At 40.9% G+C, this 19,808-nt stretch overlaps 1 protein-coding gene across 8 annotated transcripts in view; it reads left to right on the forward strand.

The window, feature by feature from the left end:
• ZNF512 (zinc finger protein 512) overlaps nucleotides 1-19,808 on the forward strand; it is a 39,057-nt gene that overhangs the window by 946 nt on the left and 18,303 nt on the right. For 3 of the 8 annotated variants that reach the window (XM_025354095.1, XM_025354090.1, XM_025354093.1), the window contains 7 exons: nucleotides 13,246-13,433; nucleotides 14,785-14,880; nucleotides 15,172-15,255; nucleotides 15,894-16,018; nucleotides 16,565-16,651; nucleotides 17,512-17,610; nucleotides 18,185-18,352. In XM_025354095.1, the coding sequence (XP_025209880.1) occupies nucleotides 13,388-13,433; nucleotides 14,785-14,880; nucleotides 15,172-15,255; nucleotides 15,894-16,018; nucleotides 16,565-16,651; nucleotides 17,512-17,610; nucleotides 18,185-18,352 (705 nt within the window). In that variant the 5' untranslated portion in view covers nucleotides 13,246-13,387. The remainder of the gene's footprint in view (nucleotides 1-13,245; nucleotides 13,434-14,784; nucleotides 14,881-15,171; nucleotides 15,256-15,893; nucleotides 16,019-16,564; nucleotides 16,652-17,511; nucleotides 17,611-18,184; nucleotides 18,353-19,808) is intronic. The other 5 variants (XM_025354094.1, XM_025354091.1, XM_025354096.1 and 2 more) reach the window with 3 other exon arrangements.

Raw genomic sequence — 19,808 nt, forward strand, 5'->3', positions numbered from 1 at the left:
TAAGTTAGGTTTCTAAGGTTCTTTTGGGATTTTGTGGCCAGCGCTGTCCAGTAGAACTTCTTGTGACGAAAATGTTCTGTATCTTCACTGTCTAGTATCATAACTACTAGCCCTGTACAGCTTTTGAGCGCTTGAAATGTGGCTAGTGCGACTGAGGGGTTGAATTTTAAATTGTATTTAATTTTAACTAACTTTAAATAGTCACCTGTAGCTAGTGGCTATCGGATTGGACAGTGTAGGTCTAAGTCTGGTGTGTGGGAGAAAAACCTAGCTTGCATAAAAAGAGTACAAATTATAATAAAAATGGAACCAGTGACTCAGTGGTAATTCCGTATTTCTCCAGACATCAATTTCGTGCACATAAATACAGTGATGAACTTGGGATGGATGATTTAAAAAAATGGCCGTAAGAAATCCTTGTATTTTTAAACTACTTGGCTGTAAGACTGGTTTGTTATTTAGTACCCTGAAGGTGCTTAGTTTTTCCATGGTTAATACAAAAGAAAACATTCTTGTTAACTAGACATTAAATGGATTCATTCATTCAGGTGACATTTACTACATGTTTGCTGTGTGCCAGTTCTGTAGTAGGTTAGGTATACAGGCATGAAAAACAACTAGCAGTCTAGAAGGGGAGATAGGCAAGTAGATCAACACAGTTCATTGTAATAAGTAAATATTTTTAAATGGGAATTTAATTTAGCCTTTGGGGAAAGGGAATGATAGTTTGGAAGGGAAGTATTATCAGAGCAGGTCACTCCTAAGTAGAAACCTGAAAGTTGAATCATACAGTTAGTGAGAAGGAGAAAGGTTTTTCAGAACAGAGAACAGTATGTGAACGTGTGGAAAAAGTTAATGGGATAGTAAGTAGTTCTGTGTGGGATGGAGGATGAGGGATTGCAGGGAGAGCGTTTAGAGAGGTTAGTAGGGGCTAGACCATGAAGGACCTGTTATGGCATACTAAAGTGTTTGGATTTTATCCTGGAGGAGATAATGAGGGAATGACATAGCCAGATAATTGGTCTTAGGCCACTCTGGCAGCATTATGAAGGATGGATTTGGAAGGGTACTGGGAAACTGGTTTAGAGGTTATTATGATAGCCTAACAGATTAATAAAGAACATGCAGCCTGTGGTGGGAACAATACATAGGGAATACATAGGGAACAACGTATAGGGAGCGTACAGGTTGTGATGATAAGTGAGTAAGAGAAGGAAGATAGGATGTCTATGGGTTTCTGGCTTTGGCCATCAGGTGAATTTTGGTGTAATTCACAGAACTAGGAATTTCTGAATGAGGAGCAACATTTGGAACAAAATCAAATAGGTTTGGACCTCAGATGAACGGCTGGTCTGAAATACAGAGTTGGGAATCATCAGCTGTAAAAAATAATTGGAAACATGATGTTTTCCTCCACAAGCTGAGAGTTTTAATGGGCTCTTCTAGTTAAAGTGGTTAGAGCGATGTTTCTCAGTATGAACCTTGGTCACCTAGAGATAATTGTTAAAAAATAAGATTATTAAGTCCCTATGCATTAACCAGATTTGGAATCATTGGGTTTAGGGCGTGGAAATCTTTATTTTTAACTAGCTTCCTAGGAGATTGTGGCATTTGAGAGTCAATGGTGAGAAGTGAGACCAGAGAAGAGTAGAGCATGGAGAACACCGGCTTTTAAAGACTGGGTAGAATTACATAAGTTTACAAAGAATAACAAGATGAACTAAAGTACTCTTCTAATGAAATCTAAATATTTGCATGTAGAAGAATGAGCTGGGGCTTTTAAAATTTTTTGCTAGATCAGAAAGGAGTTGAAAATAGGCTAAACTTTTTATGTTTGTGATCAGAAGCTGAGAGTTGCCACACTGGTGACAACAAATTATAAAATAAATACAATTATGGTAGTCATTGTATCGCAACAAAACTTTTTCTTGTTATATGTGTGGAAAGGGAAGTTTGAGCTTAATCTGGTTTTTTACAAATAATCAAATGTCCTGGGATTGATGGGTAGATACTGTAAAATACTTGAAAATTGTTTTTGTTGAGTCCTTTAAAAATAAAACACGAGACCTGGAGGAGGGATTCCCTAACCACGTTGACTTAATCTCCAAGAGTCAATTATGATGATCATATGAACTATTGCCTTTTCAGTATGCTTTTGCTTATTCATAAGAAGGTATATGGGTACTGTATTTCTGAGTCCTACACTGATAGTAAGAAATTCCTACATGGAGAGTTTCCTAAGAGTTGTTATATGGGACTTGGCTCTTAATGGTCCGTTGGTACCATCAGGTCTTTTTGTTGTTGTTGTTGGAGATGAAGTCTTGCTCTCCTAGGCTGGAGTGCAGTGGCATGATCTCGGCTCACCACAACCTCCACCTCCCGGGTTCAAGCAATTTTCCTGCCTTGGCCTCCTGAGTAGCTGGGATTACAGGCACACACCACCGTGCCCAGCTAAGTTTTTGTATTTTAGTAGAGACGGGTTTCGCCGTGTTGCCCAGGCTGGTCTTGAACTCCTGAGCTCAGGCAGTTCGCCCACCTTGGCCTCCCAAAGTGCTAGGATTGCAGGCATGAACCACTGCGCCTGCCCCATCGTCTTTCTAGCATTGTTTGGGATAGTAGGTTTTGGCCTTAGAGGGCTGCCAATCCATTAAAATTTAAAAATACCTTTATTGAGGTGTAATTAGAGTACAATAGACTGCACATATTTAAAGCGTACACCATGGTCAGCTTTGACCTATGTCTGTACCCATGAAACCATTGCCACAATCAAGATAATAAACGTTTTCATCTCTCTCAAAAGTTTGTTCATGTCTTTTTGCCATTCTTCCTCCACTCCTGTCCATAGGCACCACTGTACAGTGGTTTGCATATTCTAGAATTTTATATAAGTGAAGTCACACAGTATGTTCTCACTTTTTTCATGATTTCTTTCACTCAGAATAATGATTTTAAGATGAAAAGTAGTTTTTATTGCTGAGTAGAATTCCATTATGGATACCATAATTTGTTTAGCCATCTACCTTGATGGACATTTGAGTTATTTTCAGTTTTAGGGGGGTCAAACAATAAGGCTGCTGTGAACATTCATGTACAAGTCTTGTGTGGACAAATGCTTTCATTTCTTTGGATAAATATCTAAGGTAGTATTTACCATCATAGGTTAGTTGATTCATATGGCAGGAGTATGTTTAGCTTTTTAAGAAACTACCTGCTTTCCAAAGTGGTATTATTTTGCATTCCTACCAGCAATGTGTGAGAGTCAGTCTTTTCAATTTTAGCTAATTTAATGGGTGTATAGTGGTGTCTCACTGTGGGTTTAATTCGTGGGTTTTTGTGTTTTTTTTTTTTTTTTTTTTTTTTGAAACAGGGTCTCCCTCTGTCACCCAGCCTGGAGTGCAGTGGCCTGATCTCGGCTCACTGAAGCCTTTGCCTCCTGGGTTCAATTGATTCTCCTGCCTTAGCTTCCTGAGTAGCTTGGGATTACAGGTGTTCACTACCGTGCCTGAATAATTTTGGTATTTTTAGTAGAGATGAGATTTCTCCATGTTGGCCAGGCTGGTCTTGAACTCCTGACCTCAAGTGCTCTGCCCGCCTTGGCCTGCCAAAGTGCTGGGGTTACAGGGTTGAGCCACCGCACCTGGCCTAATTTGTGGTTTTTAATTCATCATATATGAATAATAATGTTGAGCATCTGTTCGTATTCTTTTAAAAAAAGTTTTTTTTGCATCTGTTCATATTCTTTTTTATTTTTTATTTTTTTGAGACAGAGTTTCGCTCTTGTTGCCCAGGCTGGAGTGCAATGGTACGATCTCGGCTCACCGCAACCTCCGCCTCTCCGGTTCAAGCGATTCTTCTGCCTCAGCCTCCTGAGTAGCTGGGATTACAGGCATGCACCATCACACCCGGCTAATTTTGTGTTTTTAGTAGAGACAGGGTTTCTCCATGTTGGTCAGGCTGGTCTTGAACTCCCGACCTCAGGTGATCTGCCCACCTTTGCCTCCCAAAGTGGTGGGGTTAACGATGTGAGCCACCGTGCCCGGCCTTCATCTGTTCGTGTTCTTATTGGCCATTTGTGTATCTTTTGTAAAGTGTCAGTTTACATTTTTGTCCCTTAAAAAAAGTGGTTTATCTTACCGGATTGTGGTATTTAAAAAAAATCTGTCCTGAATACAACTCCTTTGTCTATTATATTTCCTTATAGTCTGGTTTGTTTTTCATTTTCTTAATGATGTCTTTTGAAGAGCAAAAGGTTTAAGTTTATCATTTTTTCTTACGTTTCATGCTTTTCTGTATCCTATTTAAGAAACCTTTGCCTCCCTGGAGGTTGTAGCGAGTCGAGGTGGCGCCACTGCACTCCAGCCTGGGCAACAGAGCGAGATTCCATCAAAAAGGAACTTTTGCCTCCCTAATTGCAAAGATTTTCTCTGGTCTTTTCTTCTAGAAGTTTTATAGGTTTTATATTTAGGTCTGTGACTCATTTAGAGTTAATTTCTGTGAATGTTATATGGTAAGGGTCAGTGTTGGCTTTTTTTTCTATTTGTATACCCAGTTGTTGGAAAGAGTTTTCTTTCTCTACTGAATTGCCTTGGCACCTTTATCAAACTTCACTTGGACATGTATATGCATAGGTCTGTTTCTGGACTCTCCTTATTCTGTTCTGTTGGTGTTTATTTAGACTCTTGAAATCAGTAAGTCCTCTAACTTTAGTGTTCTTTTTCAAAATTGTTTTGGTTATTCTCAGTTCTTTGCGTTTTTATAAAAAGTATAGAATTGGGTTGCCAATATCTGTTGAAAGAAGCTTGCTGAGTATTGATTGGTATTATATTGAATCTATAGATTCCTTTGGGGAAAATTGCTATTTTTACAATATTGAGTTTTCTGATTTATGAACATGCTATATTTTCTCCTTTATTTAAGTCTTCTTAATTACTCTCAGCAATGTGTTGTAGTTTCATTGTAAAAGTCTTGAACATCTTTTGTTAGGTTTGTTCCCAGGTATATTATCTTATTCTGATGTAATTGTAAATGGTATTATTTTTATAATGTCATTTTCTAGTTGATTGTTGCTAGTGTATAAGTACTCAGTTGACTTTGTATGCTATCCTTGTATCCTGACACTTTATAAATTAATTTATTAGTTCTAGTAATTGTTTTGTAGATTCCTTGGGATTTATTTTGTAAGCAATCATATAATCTGCAAGTAGAGACAGTTTTGCTTTTTTCCTTTTGATCTTGTTTTAAACTATTGCAACAGCATTCAGCAGTGAAACTACGTGGGCCTGGAGTTTTCACTTTGGGAAGGATTTCATAAATTCAGTTTATTTAATAGATACAGGGCTACTTAGATTTCCAGTTTCTTCTTGTGTCAGTTTTGGTAAGTAGTATTTTTAAAGAAATTTGTTCATTGTAATTTTTCCATAGATTAGCATGAAGTTATTCAAAGTATATTATTACTTAATGTCTACATAATCTGCGATAACCCCTCTTTCATTTCTGACACTGGTTATTTGTAGTATCTTTTTTTGTTGATCAGTCTAGCTACAGGGTTGTCAATTTTGTGATCATTTCAAAGAACCACATTTCCCCTGTTGTCTGTTTTCTAGTTCATGGGTTTCTTTTCTTACCTTTTCTTTGGTTTACTTTGCTTTTCCTTTTAAGGTATCTTAAGGTGAAATCTTAAGTCATTGATTTTAGATCTTTTCAAGAATAAGCATTTAGAGCTTTAAGTTTCTTTTTAAGTATTGTTTTAGTTGCATCCTACAAATGTTGATATGCATATTTTTGTTGTTTATCCAGTGTAAAATATTTTCAAATTTCATTTGTGATTTCATTTTGGACCTATGAATTATTTAGAAGTAGATCATTTAATTTGCAGATATTTGGATTTTTTGTGTTTTTTGTTTTTAGATATCTTCCTATTATTGATTCCTAAGTTGATACCAATGTGGTCAGAGAATACACTGTGTAATTCTCATCCTTTTAATAAAAGTTAAAGTTGATGGCCCAGCATAAGATCTAGCTTAATGAATGCACAATGTGCACTTGAAAAGAATATATATCCTGCAGTTGTTAGATGTAGTGTTGTGTAAATGTTAACTAGAGCAAGGTGGCTAATAGTGCAGTTCAGATAATTTTCATCTTTCACTGAATTTTTGTCTAGTATCAATTGCTGAAAGGGGGAGGTCTTAAATTTTCTGCTAGGATTGTGGAATTGTCTATTTTTCCCTGTAATTCTGTCAGTTTTCGCTTTGTGTACTTTGAGGCTCTATTATTAGGCACATACGGTGGGTAATTATGTCTTCCCAATGATTTGACAGTTTTGTCATTATGAAGTGTCTCTTTTTATCTCTGGCAGTACTCTTTGTCTTGAAGTCTGTTTTATCTGATATTAAAATAGTCATTCCAGCCTTATGTTTGCTGATTGTATGATACAATTTTTTTCATCCGTTCACTTTCAATCTATAGATGTCTTTGTATTTTAGAGTGTGCTTCTTGTAGGTAGCATGTAGTAGGGTATCACTTTTTAATTTACTCTGTCAATTGCTGACTTTTAACTGGAGTGTTTAGACTGTAAACATTTAAATTAATTATTGATATGGTTGGATAGTCTACCCTTTTATTTTTTGTTCTCTGTTTATCTCTTGTGTTTTGTTCCTGAGTTTCTTCTTTTGGATTATTTGAATGCTGCGTGTCTGCCCCTCCTCTTGTATTTTTAAGAGACAGTGTCTTGCTCTGTTGCCCAGGCTGGAGTTGGTGGCACATTCATTGCTTACTGGGTTCAAGTGATCCTCCCACCTCAGCCTCCCAAGTAGCTGACATTACAGAGGTGTGAGCCATCTACCCCAGCCTGTTTACCATTTCTTTTTTTTGTTGTTGTTGTTGAGACAGAGTCTCGCTTTGTTGCCCAGACTGGAGTGCAGTGGCCGGATCTCAGCTCACTGCAAGCTCCGCCTCCCAGGTTCACACCATTCTCCTGCCTCAGCCTCCCGAGTAGCTGGGACTACAGACGCCCGCCACCTCGCCCGGCTAGGTTTTTGTATTTTTTAGTAGAGACAGGGTTTCACCGTGTTAGCCAGGATGGTCTCGATCTCCTGACCTTGTGATCCGCCCGTCTCGGCCTCCCAAAGTGCTGGGATTACAGGCTTGAGCCACCGTGCCCGGCCTGTTTACCATTTCTATTACTCTTTCTTCATTCTTAAAAATCCAATTTTCTCTCTCTCATTATTTTTCTTCAGCTGGAATCATTTGTTTTAGCATTTCTTATGGAGCAGGCCTGCTTACAACGAATTCTCTTAGTTTTATTTCTGAGAACATTTTCACTGAATATAGAATTCTGAATTCACAAATTTTTTCTCTCAAGATTTTAAAGATATTTCTTTTTCCTTTTCCTTTTTCTTTTTGGAGACAGGGTCTCACTCTGTTGCCACGGCTGAAGTGCAGTGGCGCAGTGATAGCTCACTGAAGCCTCAAATTCCTCAGCTCAAGGGATCCTCCCACTTTAGCCTCCTGAGTAGCTGGGACTATAGTTGCATGGCACCACACCTGGATAATTGCTTTAAATTTTGTTTATTTTTATTTTTTTGTGGGTACATAGTAAGGATATATATTTATGTGGTACATGAGATATTTTGATACAGGCATACAATGTGAAATCACATCATGGGGAATAGGATATCCATCCCCTCAAGCATTTATCCTTTGTGTTATAGACAGTCCAGTTACACTCTTTTACTTATTTTAAAATGTACAATTAAGTTCTTAAAATTATTACTATTTTTTGAGACGGAGTCTCACTCTGTCACCAGGCTGGAGCACAGTGGCGTATCTCGGCTCACTGCAACCTCTGCCTCCCAGGTGCAAGCATTTCTCCTGTCCCAGCCTTCCAAGTAGCTGGGACTACAGGCACACGCCACCATGCCCAGCTAATTTTTGTATTTTTAGTAGAAACGGGGTTTCACTATGTTGGCCAGGATGGTCTTGATCTCTTGACCTTGTGATCCGCCTGCCTTGGCCTCCCAAAGTTCTGGGATTACAGGCATGAGCCACCACGTCCAGCCTTAAAATTATTTTTTGTAGAGACAAGGTCTTGCTATGTTGCCTAAGCTGGTCTTGAACTCGTGGGCTTAAACAGTCTCCCTGCCTTGGCCTCCCAAAGTGCTGGGATTACAAGTGTGAGCCATTACACTGGTCCGATTTTAAAGATACTCTACTGTCTTCTGGCATTCTTGGTTTCTGTTGAGAAACCCATGGTCATTTAAATCATTTCCTGTAATGTAGTATGTCACTTTTCTGAAGCTTTCTAGTTTAAAACAAAATCTTTGGCTTTGAATAGTTTCTTATTTATTTAAAAAAGTTATTTTGAGACAGGATCTAACTCCCGTTGCCCAGGCTGGAGTGCAGTGGTGCAACCTCTGCTCACTGCAGCCTCATCCTCCTGGGCTCAGGTGATTCTCCTACCTCAGCCTGCTGAGTAGCTGGGACTATAGGTGCCCCCCACCACAACTGGCTAATTTTTTGTATTTTTAATAGAGATAGGGTTTTGCCATGTTGCCCAGGCTGGTCTTGAATTCCTGGGCTCAAGGGATCTGCCTGCGTCAGCCTCCTAAAGTGCTGGGATTACAGGCTTGAGCCATTGCACCCAGCTTAGTTTTTTTATTTTAATTTTTAATTTTTTTGTTTTTTTGAGATGGAGTCTCGCTCTGTCGCCCAGGGCGGCTGGAGTGCAGTGGCATGATCTCGGCTCACTGCATCCTCTGCTTCCCAGGTTCAAGTGATTCTCCTGTCTCAGCCTCCCAAGTAGCTGGGACTACAGGCACCCACCACCATACCCAGCTAATTTTTGTATTTTAGTAGAGGTGGGGTTTCACCACGTTGGCCAGGCTGGTCTCCAACTCCTGACCTCGAGTGATCTGCCTGCCTTGGCCTCCCAAAGTGCTGGGATTACAGGTGTGAGCCACAACACCTGGCCTAGTTTATTTTTTATTGAAGTAAAGTATACTTTTTTTTTTTTTTTTGAGACGGAGTCTCGCTCTGTCACCCAGGCTGAAGTGTGGTGGCCGGATCTCAGCTCACTGCAAGCTCCGCCTCCCGGGTTTAGCCATTTTCCTGTCTCAGCCTCCCGAGTAGCTGGGACTACAGGCGCCCGCCACTTCGCCCGGCTAGTTTTTTTTTTTTTTTTTTTTGTATTTTTTAGTAGAGACGGGGTTTCACCGTGTTAGCCAGGATGGTCTCGATCTCCTGACCTCGTGATCCGCCCGTCTCGGCCTCCCAAAGTGCTGGGATTACAGGCCTGAGCCACTGCGCCCGGCCGTAAAGTATACTTATATAATTTATCATGTTTACCTTTTTTTTTTTTTTTTTTTTTTTGAAACAGAGTTTCGCTTGTTGCCCAGGCTGGAGTACAAATGGCACGATCTTGGCTCACCACAACCTCCGCCTCCCAGGTTCAAGTGTTTCTTCTGCCTCAGCCTACCTAGTAGCTGGGATTACAGCATGTGCCACCATGCCCAGCTAATTTTGTATTTTTAGTAGAGACGGGGTTTCTGCATGTTGGTCAAGCTGGTCTTGAACTCCCGACCTCAGGTGATCCACCTGCCTCGGCCTCCCAAAGTGCTGGGATTATAGGCGTGAGCCACCACGCCCAGCCAATATATTTATATTCTTTTTCTTTTTTTCCTCTTTTCACTCCCCCATCTCTCCTCTCCCCTTCCTGGCTGAATAGTTTCATTAAGATGTGTCTTGGTTGGGTACCGTGGCTCGTGCCTGTAATCCCAGCACTTTGGGAGGCTGAGGTAGGAAGATTGCTTGAGCCCAGGAGTTTAAGACCAGCCTGGACAACAAAGTGAGACCCCGTCTCTACACACACACGAAAAAGAGTGAGCTGGGTACCGTGGCACACACTTGTGGTCTCAGCTACTCAGGAGGCTGAGGTTGGAGGATTGTTTAAGCCTGGGAGGTGGAGGCTGTGCTTGAGCCACTACACTTCAGCCTGAGTGACAGAGTGAGACCCTGTCTCAAAAAAAAAAAAAAAGAAAAAAGTGCTTTGGACCAACCTGGGCAACATAACAAGACCCTGTCTCTATGAAAAAACACAGAATTTAGTGGATATGATGGTGTGCACCTGTGGTCCCAGCTACTCAGGTATGGTGAAGTGGGAGGATCACTTGAGCCAGAGAGGTCCAAGCTGCAGTGAGCCATGTGCCACTGCACTCTGGCCTGTAGAACAGAATGAGACTGTGTTTCAAAACAAAACAAAAAGATGTGTCTTAGTATGTTTTTCTCTGAGTTATCCTATTTGGTGTTTGTTGAGCTCCTTGAATCTGTATCTGACCAAATGTGGGGGATTTTCCACCATTTTTTTTTTTCAAATGTATTTTTCTGCCTTAGTATCTTTTGCCTCTCCTCTGGGATTACAACTACACTTAAGTTAAAACTTTTGGTATTAGGGTTCTGTGGACTGTTTTTCAATCTTTTTTTCTCTTTGTTCTTCAGACTTTTTTTTTTTTAATTATTATTTTTTATTTTTTTGAAACGGAGTCTCGCACTATCACCCAGGCTGGAGTGCAGTGGCGCGATCTCTGCTCACTGCAACCTCCACCTCCTAGGTTCAAGCCATTCTCCTGCCTCCTGAGTAGCTGAGATTACAGGCACCTGCCACCAGGCCCAGCTAATTTTTTTGTATTTTTAGTAGAGACAGGGTTCCACTAGGTTGGTCAGGCTGGTCTCGAACTCCTGACTTTGTGATCTGCCTGCATCGGCCTCCCAAAGTGCTGGGATTACAGGCGGGAGCCACCGTACCTGGTGGAGACTGGGTCATTTCTATTGAACAGTCTTCAAGTTCACGGACTCTTTCCTCTGTCATCTCCATTCTATTACTGAACCTATCTGATGAGTTTGTATTTCAGATACTGTATTTTTCAGTTCTAAGACTTCATTTGGTTCTTTTTTATGGTTTCTTTTTCTGCTGATGATTCCTACCTTTTCCTTCATTTCTTGTGTGTTTTCTTTATAAGAAAGTATTTCTTTTTTATTGAAAGTATTTGATAGTCCCAACATCTGGATCACCTTGGGGTTGGCAGGGTTTGGTCATCTGTTCCTTTGAAAATTGCTCACATTTTCCTGGTTCTTTGTGTGTTGCATAATTTTGGAATTTATCCTCATCATTGTGAATACTTCTTGTGTAGATTTTGGGTCCTGTTATAATAATTCTGGGGAATGTTGCTATTTCTGTTTTTAGCAGGCAACCCTGCTTCAGGTTCAGGCCAGAACTTCTGTCTTGCTTTTGGAGGCATTGGTTAAAATCTCAGTTCTGTTCTTTATGTCTTTGCTATGATGATTTGGGCTGTCCCAAACGTGAATAGCTCAGGGGCTGGTCTGCGACTTCTGCAGGTGTTTCCAATCTTGTTTCAGTTCTCCAGGCTTTTGCTGCTTTGGTTTGGGTCACATTAGAGTTCAAATCTTATTTTGGTTTTCAAAGTCTTTGCTAGGCTGGTACGTATGGATATATGCTACACATTCATGGTTAAGGTTAAGTTGTGACTTGTGTGGATTTATACACTGAATTAAGGGATTCTCTTTTTTGCCTGTTTTCTCTCCAGCATTCCCCCCACCCCCAGACCCCCAATTCTGGTCCGCAGGGACCTTTTTTCCTGATTTACCTGGTCAGAAAGAAGGGAGTTTCTAGAATTAAAGCTGCCCATGCTGCTCTGAAAGTGGGGTTCGTCATTGCAAATTCATACTTAAGGGAAAAGGACAGAACTGGAAAACTCACCCCATTTGGGTCACTTCTCCCAACTTTGACTCCCCTGCGCAATTTACTTGTTTTTGTTTGCTTTACAGAGTCCAGTGAGCAGGAGGGGTGGGCCTTAGTGGGCTTAGCTGCCCTTCCAGAGCCAGGACTTCTGTGTATTAAATTTGTGTTATTGGACCTCATGTGTGGAGAGCCGAAACTCATTCTTCCCTGTCTGTAACATACTGACATAACCAGTCTCTGTTGTGTTTATTCATCCCCATTTCCATCCCCTCCCTTCTAGAGGAAACTGTATAAACAAGTGTGATGTTTGCCCTTAAATATTTATGACTCCTTTAAAAATAAGCTTTAAAATAAGCTACTTTATGTGTGGATTTGTTTTTAGCTTGCTGAACTGACATTGTGCTAGAGATACTGTTTTGTTTCTTTTTTCATTCAACAGTATCTTTTTTAGTTATGTTCATGTCTCTATGTGTAGAATTGCTTTATTGCTTCTAACAGCAACATAGTATTCCGTAGTAGGCATCTATCACATTTTACAAGGATGGTCACTGTGTTACTTCCAACTCCCTGCTGTCACAAACAAACCTCTCTATGTGTAATTCTTATTAGCTCTACATCTAAAGTGTTATCTTGAATCTGCCAATTCAAGGTAACTTTTTTCCTTTTGTTTACTCTTTCTCCCATGGTCTGTCTCCATAGAGTAGCCAGAAGGATCTTTCTGAACCGTAAATCTAAAGTAGGCCTCACAGGTATTTAGCTGGAAAAGGGAGGTTCTAGGAGTCCATAGACCACTCTTGGAGAACTGCTGCTCTACTGCATCTTGAGCCACCTAGAAGAGTGTCTGATGCTTTGTAGTTAGAGAGTAATGTTTTTTAACTGTCATACTGACTGGTCTTAGATTTTGGAATCTGGATTCAGCTGTATACCAAAAATCTCTGGCCAGATTAATTCATGCAAGATAGCCTCTATCCTTTAGCTGTGGAAGCTAAGTATCATGTTGCCTAAATAAGATAGGGCATCAGGTTTTAGGGAGAATGCTGAGGGAGAAGGAAGATGGGTCAGATTAGGGCCTACAGACTATTCTTTTTCCTTAGAGATACCCTTTAGTTACCATCCCTCTGTCAGAGAAAGAGAGAGGCTGGGACATACCAGGTTACAAATCCAGGGAGTCTTCCGAAGGGTCACAGAACACTTTATTGCTTCACCTACTTTCTTTTCTTAGATAAATCTAGGAAGGATGTCTAGTTGGGCTGCAAAGTGATCATTTGTATGTACTGCTTACTCTTTCTGATTACAATGAAGTGTGATAATAATTGTACATGTTGTGTTAGATCAACTATTGTTATTGTTAGGTGATTACAACTTACATTGTGTTTTTATAGCAGGCTTCTTAGTTTTCTGCACAGGTAACCAACTTGGTTATAATATAAAAGAATGTATAGAAATTTTGCTCCAGACCTTCCTTTGTGGTATATATTTTTATGTTGTATTAGTAGCAGGACCCAGTGCTCCATAAAGGATAATAGTTTCCAGTACACTATCCCTCATGATGACTCTTTAAGTGGTTCATCGTCTGCCTCTTCGTGTGAACCAGTGAGTGATTTTCCAGCATCTTTCCGAAAATCTACCTACTGGATGAAGATGAGAAGGATCAAGCCAGCTGCTACTTCTCATGTCGAAGGTATCAATATCAGTGTTTTAATCCGAAGACAGGTCACTTCCTAAAGTTATAATTTGAGATTATTGTAAATACCTCTTAAGAGTATTAAATGCCGGCCGGGTGTGGTGGCTTATGCCTGTAATCCCAGTACTTTAGGAGGCTGAGTTAGGCGGATCATGAGGTCAGGAGATCGAGACCATCCTGGCTAACATGGTGAAACCCCATATCTACTAAAAATACAAAAAATTAGCCGGGCCGGGTGGCGGGCGCCTGTAGTCCCAGCTACTTGGGAGGCTGAGGCAGGAGAATGGGGTAAACCCGGGAGGCGGAGCTTGCAGTGAGCCAAGATTGCACCAGTCCACTCCAGCCTGGGCGACAGAGCAAGGCTCCATCTCAAAAAAAAAAAAAAAGAGTATTAAATGCCACATATTTGTTTCTCATTCATGATTTAAAAAAATTTAAGGTGTTAGGCTATTGCATCCTGTCCCATTAGCTTCATGAACTGCTATGTGATAGAGTGCAATTCTGCTAATCTTACTCCTCTAGGTTATACTTAGCATTTGATTTTCTTCTTTGTAGGATTTGAACTTTCTCTTCTTCTTCTTCTCCTTCTCCTTCTTCTTCTTCTTTTTTTCTTTTTCTTTTCTTTTTTTTTTTTTTGAGACGGAGTTTCACTCTTGTTGCCCAGGCTAGAGTGAAGTGACTCAATCTCGGCTCACCGCACCCTCCGCCTCCTGGGTTCAAGCAATTCTCCGGCCTCAGCCTCCTGAGTAGCTGGAATTACAGGCATGTGCCGCCACACGCCTGGCTAATTTTGTATTTTTAGTAGAGATGGGTTTCTCCATGTTCATCAGGCCAGTCTTGAACTCGCAACCTCAGGTAATCCTCCCACTTCAGCCCCCCAGAGTGCTGGGATTACAGACGTGAGCCACGGCGCCCGGCCCCCCTTTTCTTCTAGTTTGATTCTCTGTTGATGATTTAGGGGCTGGTGTAAGGGTTATTCAGGGGAGAGTATTCTAGATGGTCACACTCTCAAGAGTCCTTGGTAGCTAGTCCTATGTTGAGCAGTTCTTATCCTCTTGTTAGCCTCAAATCAAGATTAAGCAAAACACATTGCTTGAATGCCCGTATTATTCATAAGGAACAATGGATGATTTGGGATAGATAACAATATAAAAAGACAGAGGGAGTGGGTCAGTTAATGAGAAGTTACACCAACTTCCCTAAAAACGTTATAGACATTTCTCTGAGGCCTGTGTTCACTGACGATCTTTCCCTCTGATGGTCTTGTGAGTGATGTTCTGAACACAGGTCTAGATGTTCATTTACAAAGTGTGCTGAGTTTTTGTTTTGTTTTTGTATGGTACTTCAGGGTCAGGTGGAGTATCAGCCAAGGGAAAAAGGAAACCCAGGCAGGAAGAAGATGAAGACTATCGAGAATTTCCTCAGAAGAAGCATAAGCTTTATGGTAAGGCAGTAACTTTTCTACTTCTTTTTCCCTGGGTGACTGAGCTTTATTCTTTGAGGATAAAGGAAAGAGAAGCCTTAGTTTGAGCCCTTCAGTGACCTCTGAGCCCTTTGAATTGTTTGGGAGGGAATGGCCTCCATCCTGCCTCGTTATACCCTTTCATTCTGTCATGACTTAGGCAGTCAGTCGGTTGAGGGACTGGGAAATAGGGTGTTGAAGAGAAGGAGAGGGAAGAGATTTTGGTATTAGCAAGGGTGATGTGCTGGGCTTCAAGTTTCTGTCTTGTGTCAGGGAGGAAGCAACGGCCTAAAACTCAGCCCAATCCTAAATCCCAGGCCCGTCGTATTCGGAAGGAACCACCAGTTTATGCAGCAGGTATGTTTTCTTTTGGAAGTTTTGTGGGATGTAGTTCTCACATTCTGATTTGTTGTTGGTGTTGTCTGTGAAGGAATGAGGTGCTAAAGCATTTCTTTAAGGAGGCAGTTACTAAGGGCCCGAGTTTGGAGTCAGACAGACTTTTGCTCAAGTTTTGGCTCTTCATTAACTTTGTGACCTGCCTTAATTTGTTTAACTTCCTCTTGCCTCAGTTTCCCTGTCTATGAATAGGGGTAATAAAGGCAGTCAGAATTGTTGTGAAAATTAAATGGATAAAAACATTTAGCATAGTCTCAGGCACACAAGAAACACTCAGCAGACAGGCTGTGACATTTCGCAGTATCCTATTGTTATATCCTGTGGTGAAAAATGTTGCTGCCTAATTCTTGAAGCCACTGAGCTTTGGAGTGGTTCTCAGGTGGTTTTTATCATGGTGAAATGAGTAGGAGTTTTCAGAAACTCTTCACTGTCTAAAAAAATACTACTTTTAGAAGTTATACCCAACAAGAGTCTCTTCATTATAGTCTGCCAGGAAAAGGAAAAACCATTTTATAATACTTTTCCTAAATCGTGGGATCATGCTTTTTGTTTCTGGAGAATACTGCAGATTACAAAGTGTTTCTTTCTCTCCTTTGTAGGCAGTTTGGAGGAGCAATGGTACTTAGAAATCGTTGATAAAGGCAGTGTCTCCTGCCCTACCTGCCAGGCAGTGGGGAGGAAGACCATAGAGGGTTTAAAGAAACACATGGAAAACTGCAAGCAGGTTAGATATTTTGGCGTTTCATAACTGTTACGATATTTTTACCCAAACTTTAGACCTCTTTTGCTGTGTTGGATATGCTGGTTATAATGGATGAAAAGCAGCATTGTATAATAAAGGAAACATAGGCTTTGGATCTGACAGAGTTAGGTTTGAATCTTCTCTTAGCCACATACTAGTGTGACATTTAGCTTTTTATATGTAGACTTCAGTTTCATTTGTAAAATAGAGAAAAAATAATAAATACAAAGTAACAAAAACCTTATGTAGTCCATGAGAGGATAAGAAAGAAGTAACACAGGGCTAAGTGCCTAGCCCATTACTTGGCAAATATTGGCATTCAGTTAATGGTAATTCTTATTATTTTATAAGTGAATTGCCTGTATTTTGCCCTTGAAGACATGACACTGAGTTTCTGGGATTTTGAGATACAGTGACTATTGAGTTTGAGAAATAAAGGAGACATAGATGAAAGCATTTTAGTAGGACTTTGTGACATTCTGTTTCTCTGTGGAACAACCTAGCACTGAGCAGTATTTTTCCTTCTAGGAAATGTTTACTTGTCATCATTGTGGGAAACAACTTCGTTCACTGGCAGGGATGAAGTATCACGTCATGGCAAATCATAATAGTCTGGTAAGAGTGTCTTCTGTCTTTTGTGAGTGTCTGGATGTCTTTTTTTTTTTTTTTTTTGAGATGGAGTCTCACTCTGTCACCCAGACTGGAGTGCAGTGGCACGATCTCGGCTTACTGCAACCTCCACCTCCTGGGTTCAAACTATTGTCCTGCCTCAGCCTCCCAAGTAGCTGGGATTACAGGCATGCGCCACCACACTTGGCTGATTTTGTATTTTTAGTAGAGATGGGGGTTTCTCCATGTTGGTCAGGCTGGTCTTGACCTCCCGACCTCAGGTGATCTGCCTGCCTTGGCCTCCCAAAGTGCTGGGATTACAGGTGTGAGCTACCGCGCCCAGCAATTTTTTGTATTTTTAGTAGAGACTGAGTTTCACCACGTTGGCCAGGCTGGTCTCGAACTCCTGACCTCAGGTGATCCGCCCTCCTTGGCCTGCCGAAGTGCTGGGATTACAGGCGTGAGCTACTGTGCCCAGCCTGGATGTCTTTTACTTACGTAAGTGTAGATATCTCAGTACAGATGGCTCTGGGATTTTATAAGTGTGTGAGTAAGAAGAGCCTTTTGATAAAAGAATTAATGCACAATGAAACCTTTGCGTGAATCCATAAATATTTGTGTGTTTAGGTTGGCTCCAAAGGTTCATATCCTGGGAGGTAGAGGCTCAGAACTCTTATTTCCATTATATTCACTTCCTTTGTTCAGGAGAAGATGGAGAAACCCAGGAGTCAGATAACTTGGGCTTCATTAGCACCAGCTTAGCTGCCAGTCCAATCCTTGATTCTCCTCTGATATTTTTTCCCTGATATTATCTGATATTATCTTTTCCATGAATCATCTTCTTGTTTGCTTCTCTTGATTTCTAGCCCATTTTGAAAGCCGGAGATGAAATAGATGAGCCAACTGAGAGGGAAAGGCTTCGAACAGTTCTAAAGAGACTGGGAAAGCTCAGGTGCATGCGTGAGGTAAGGGCCCAAGGACAGCAGTTCCTTCTCCCTGAATTCTCAGGTCAACATCTTCTGTTCTTTCCATTTCTTCTCTTCCTCATTGTTGACTTCCTAGTTCTGCACTATCTTGGTCTCTTGAATCATTAATAGTTCTTTATTTTCTTCCTCATTTCCAAAAAATTATTTTTATTCCCCTTCCCTTTGTTTGATGGGGTTTCCTTACCATCCGTTTTTTAATGTGATGAAGAGGATCCCAGTGACCCCTCACTGTGCTGAACTTTGGTATAAATTGCTGGGTATTTGATATTGGGATGGGGTTGAATCACAGACCAAAGAGAAAGCTGTGACATAGAGTAGATGCACAGTTGTAGTTTATCAAGGGCTACTAAGCTGATTGAAAATCATGGTTGATCAGAGTAGGATGGCCAGAGACAAGGAAGGGTTGTGCTGATGGGAGATGTTGGAAAGTGTCTACTGAAATCAGAGGGTCTATTTGTATTTTGTGGTGGTGCATGCTTTATGGCTGTTTAGAAATTTAGGGATCATGTCAAAAGATGTAAGATTATAGTTTAGGCTTCTCTCCTGTGTTCAGAGTTGCTCCAGTAGCTTCACCAGCATCATGGGATATCTCTACCATGTTAGAAAATGTGGCAAAGGGGCTGCAGAGCTGGAAAAGATGACCCTGAAATGTCACCACTGTGGAAAACCATATAGGTCGAAGGCTGGACTTGCGTATCACCTGAGGTCAGAGCATGGGCCTGTGAGTACTGATTCCTTTCTATACCCTGCATGGGGATGTATTTGGTGGTGAGTCCTTAGCCCTCTATCTTCCCATATGTGTTTGGTTCCTCATTTGTATCCTCTTTTAATCTCTGAATGCTTGTGTTCGCTCTTCTTTGTTCTTTCTTTGTCCTTTTCTTATTTCTGCCTTTTGAACATTATTAGATTAGATAAGTCAAAATTCAAAGTATAGTCCAGGCAGAAGTAAACTCATTATTATATATTTTATATCATATATTTTTATATAGTATATATATATTATATATAAATTTTTTTTTTTCTTTAAGAGACAAGATCTTGCTGTCTCAGACTTGAGTGCAGTGGTGGGATCATAGCTCACTGCAGCCTCGAACTCTTGGGCTCAAGCCATCTTCTTGCCTTAGGCTCCTAAGTAGCTAGGACTACAGGCTTGCGCCACATGCCCAGCTAATTTTTTTGTTTTTCATTTTTTGTAGAGACAGGTGTCTCATTATGTAGCACAGACCAGTCTCGAACTCCTGGCCTCAAGCGATCCTCTTATCTTGACCTCCCAAAGTGCTGGGATTATAGGTGTGAGCCACTGTGCCCAGCCCATTACTTAATTAATTTATGTATTTATATATTTTTGAGACGAACTTTCTCTCCGTTGCCCATGCTGGAGTGCTGTAGAGCAATCTTGGCTCACTGCAACCTCTGCCTCCCGAGTTCAAGTGATTCTCCCACCTCAGCTTCCCAAGTAGCTGGGATTATAGGCGCGTGCCACCACGCCCAGCTAATTTTTGTATTTTTAGTAGAGATGGGGTTTCACCATGTTGGCCAAGCTGGTCTCGAACTCCCGATCTCAGGTGATCTGCCCACCTCGGCCTCCCAAAGTGCTGGGATTACAGGCGTGAGCCACTGTACCCAGCCCCATTGTTATCCTTTTAAAACTGAAGGCATTCCCCCATAGCTAGAGCTTTTATGAGCATCTGTCCAGCTGGTTCCTCTTTCATTTTTTTGGTTTAATTTTTTTTTTTTTTTTTCTGATTACATTTCCAAGGTTTCCTACCCTGTGGTTTTTTTTTTTTTTTTAGAGTCATTTGTTAAGATGTAATTTACATATGATAATGTTTACCATTTTAGTGCATAATTAGTAAGAATTTTGACACATGTATATAGTCATGTAACCACTATCACACTCAACACATAGACTAGTCAGGGTTCCTTAGCTCACACCTGTAATCCCAGCACTTTGGGAAGCTGAGGTGGGCGGATTGCCTGAGCCCAGGAGTTTGAGACCAGGTTGGGCTACATAGTGAGACCCTGTCTCTACAAAAAGTGAAAAAATAAGCCAGGCATGGTGGTGTACACCTGTAGTCCCAAGTACTTGGGAAACTGAGGTAGGATGATCACTTGAGCCCAGAAGGTTGAGGCTGCAGAGCTGTGATTATACCACTGCATGCCAGCCTGGGTAACAG

Source organism: Theropithecus gelada, chromosome 13 (assembly GCF_003255815.1).
Source record: "Theropithecus gelada isolate Dixy chromosome 13, Tgel_1.0, whole genome shotgun sequence".
NCBI lineage: Eukaryota > Metazoa > Chordata > Mammalia > Primates > Cercopithecidae > Theropithecus > Theropithecus gelada.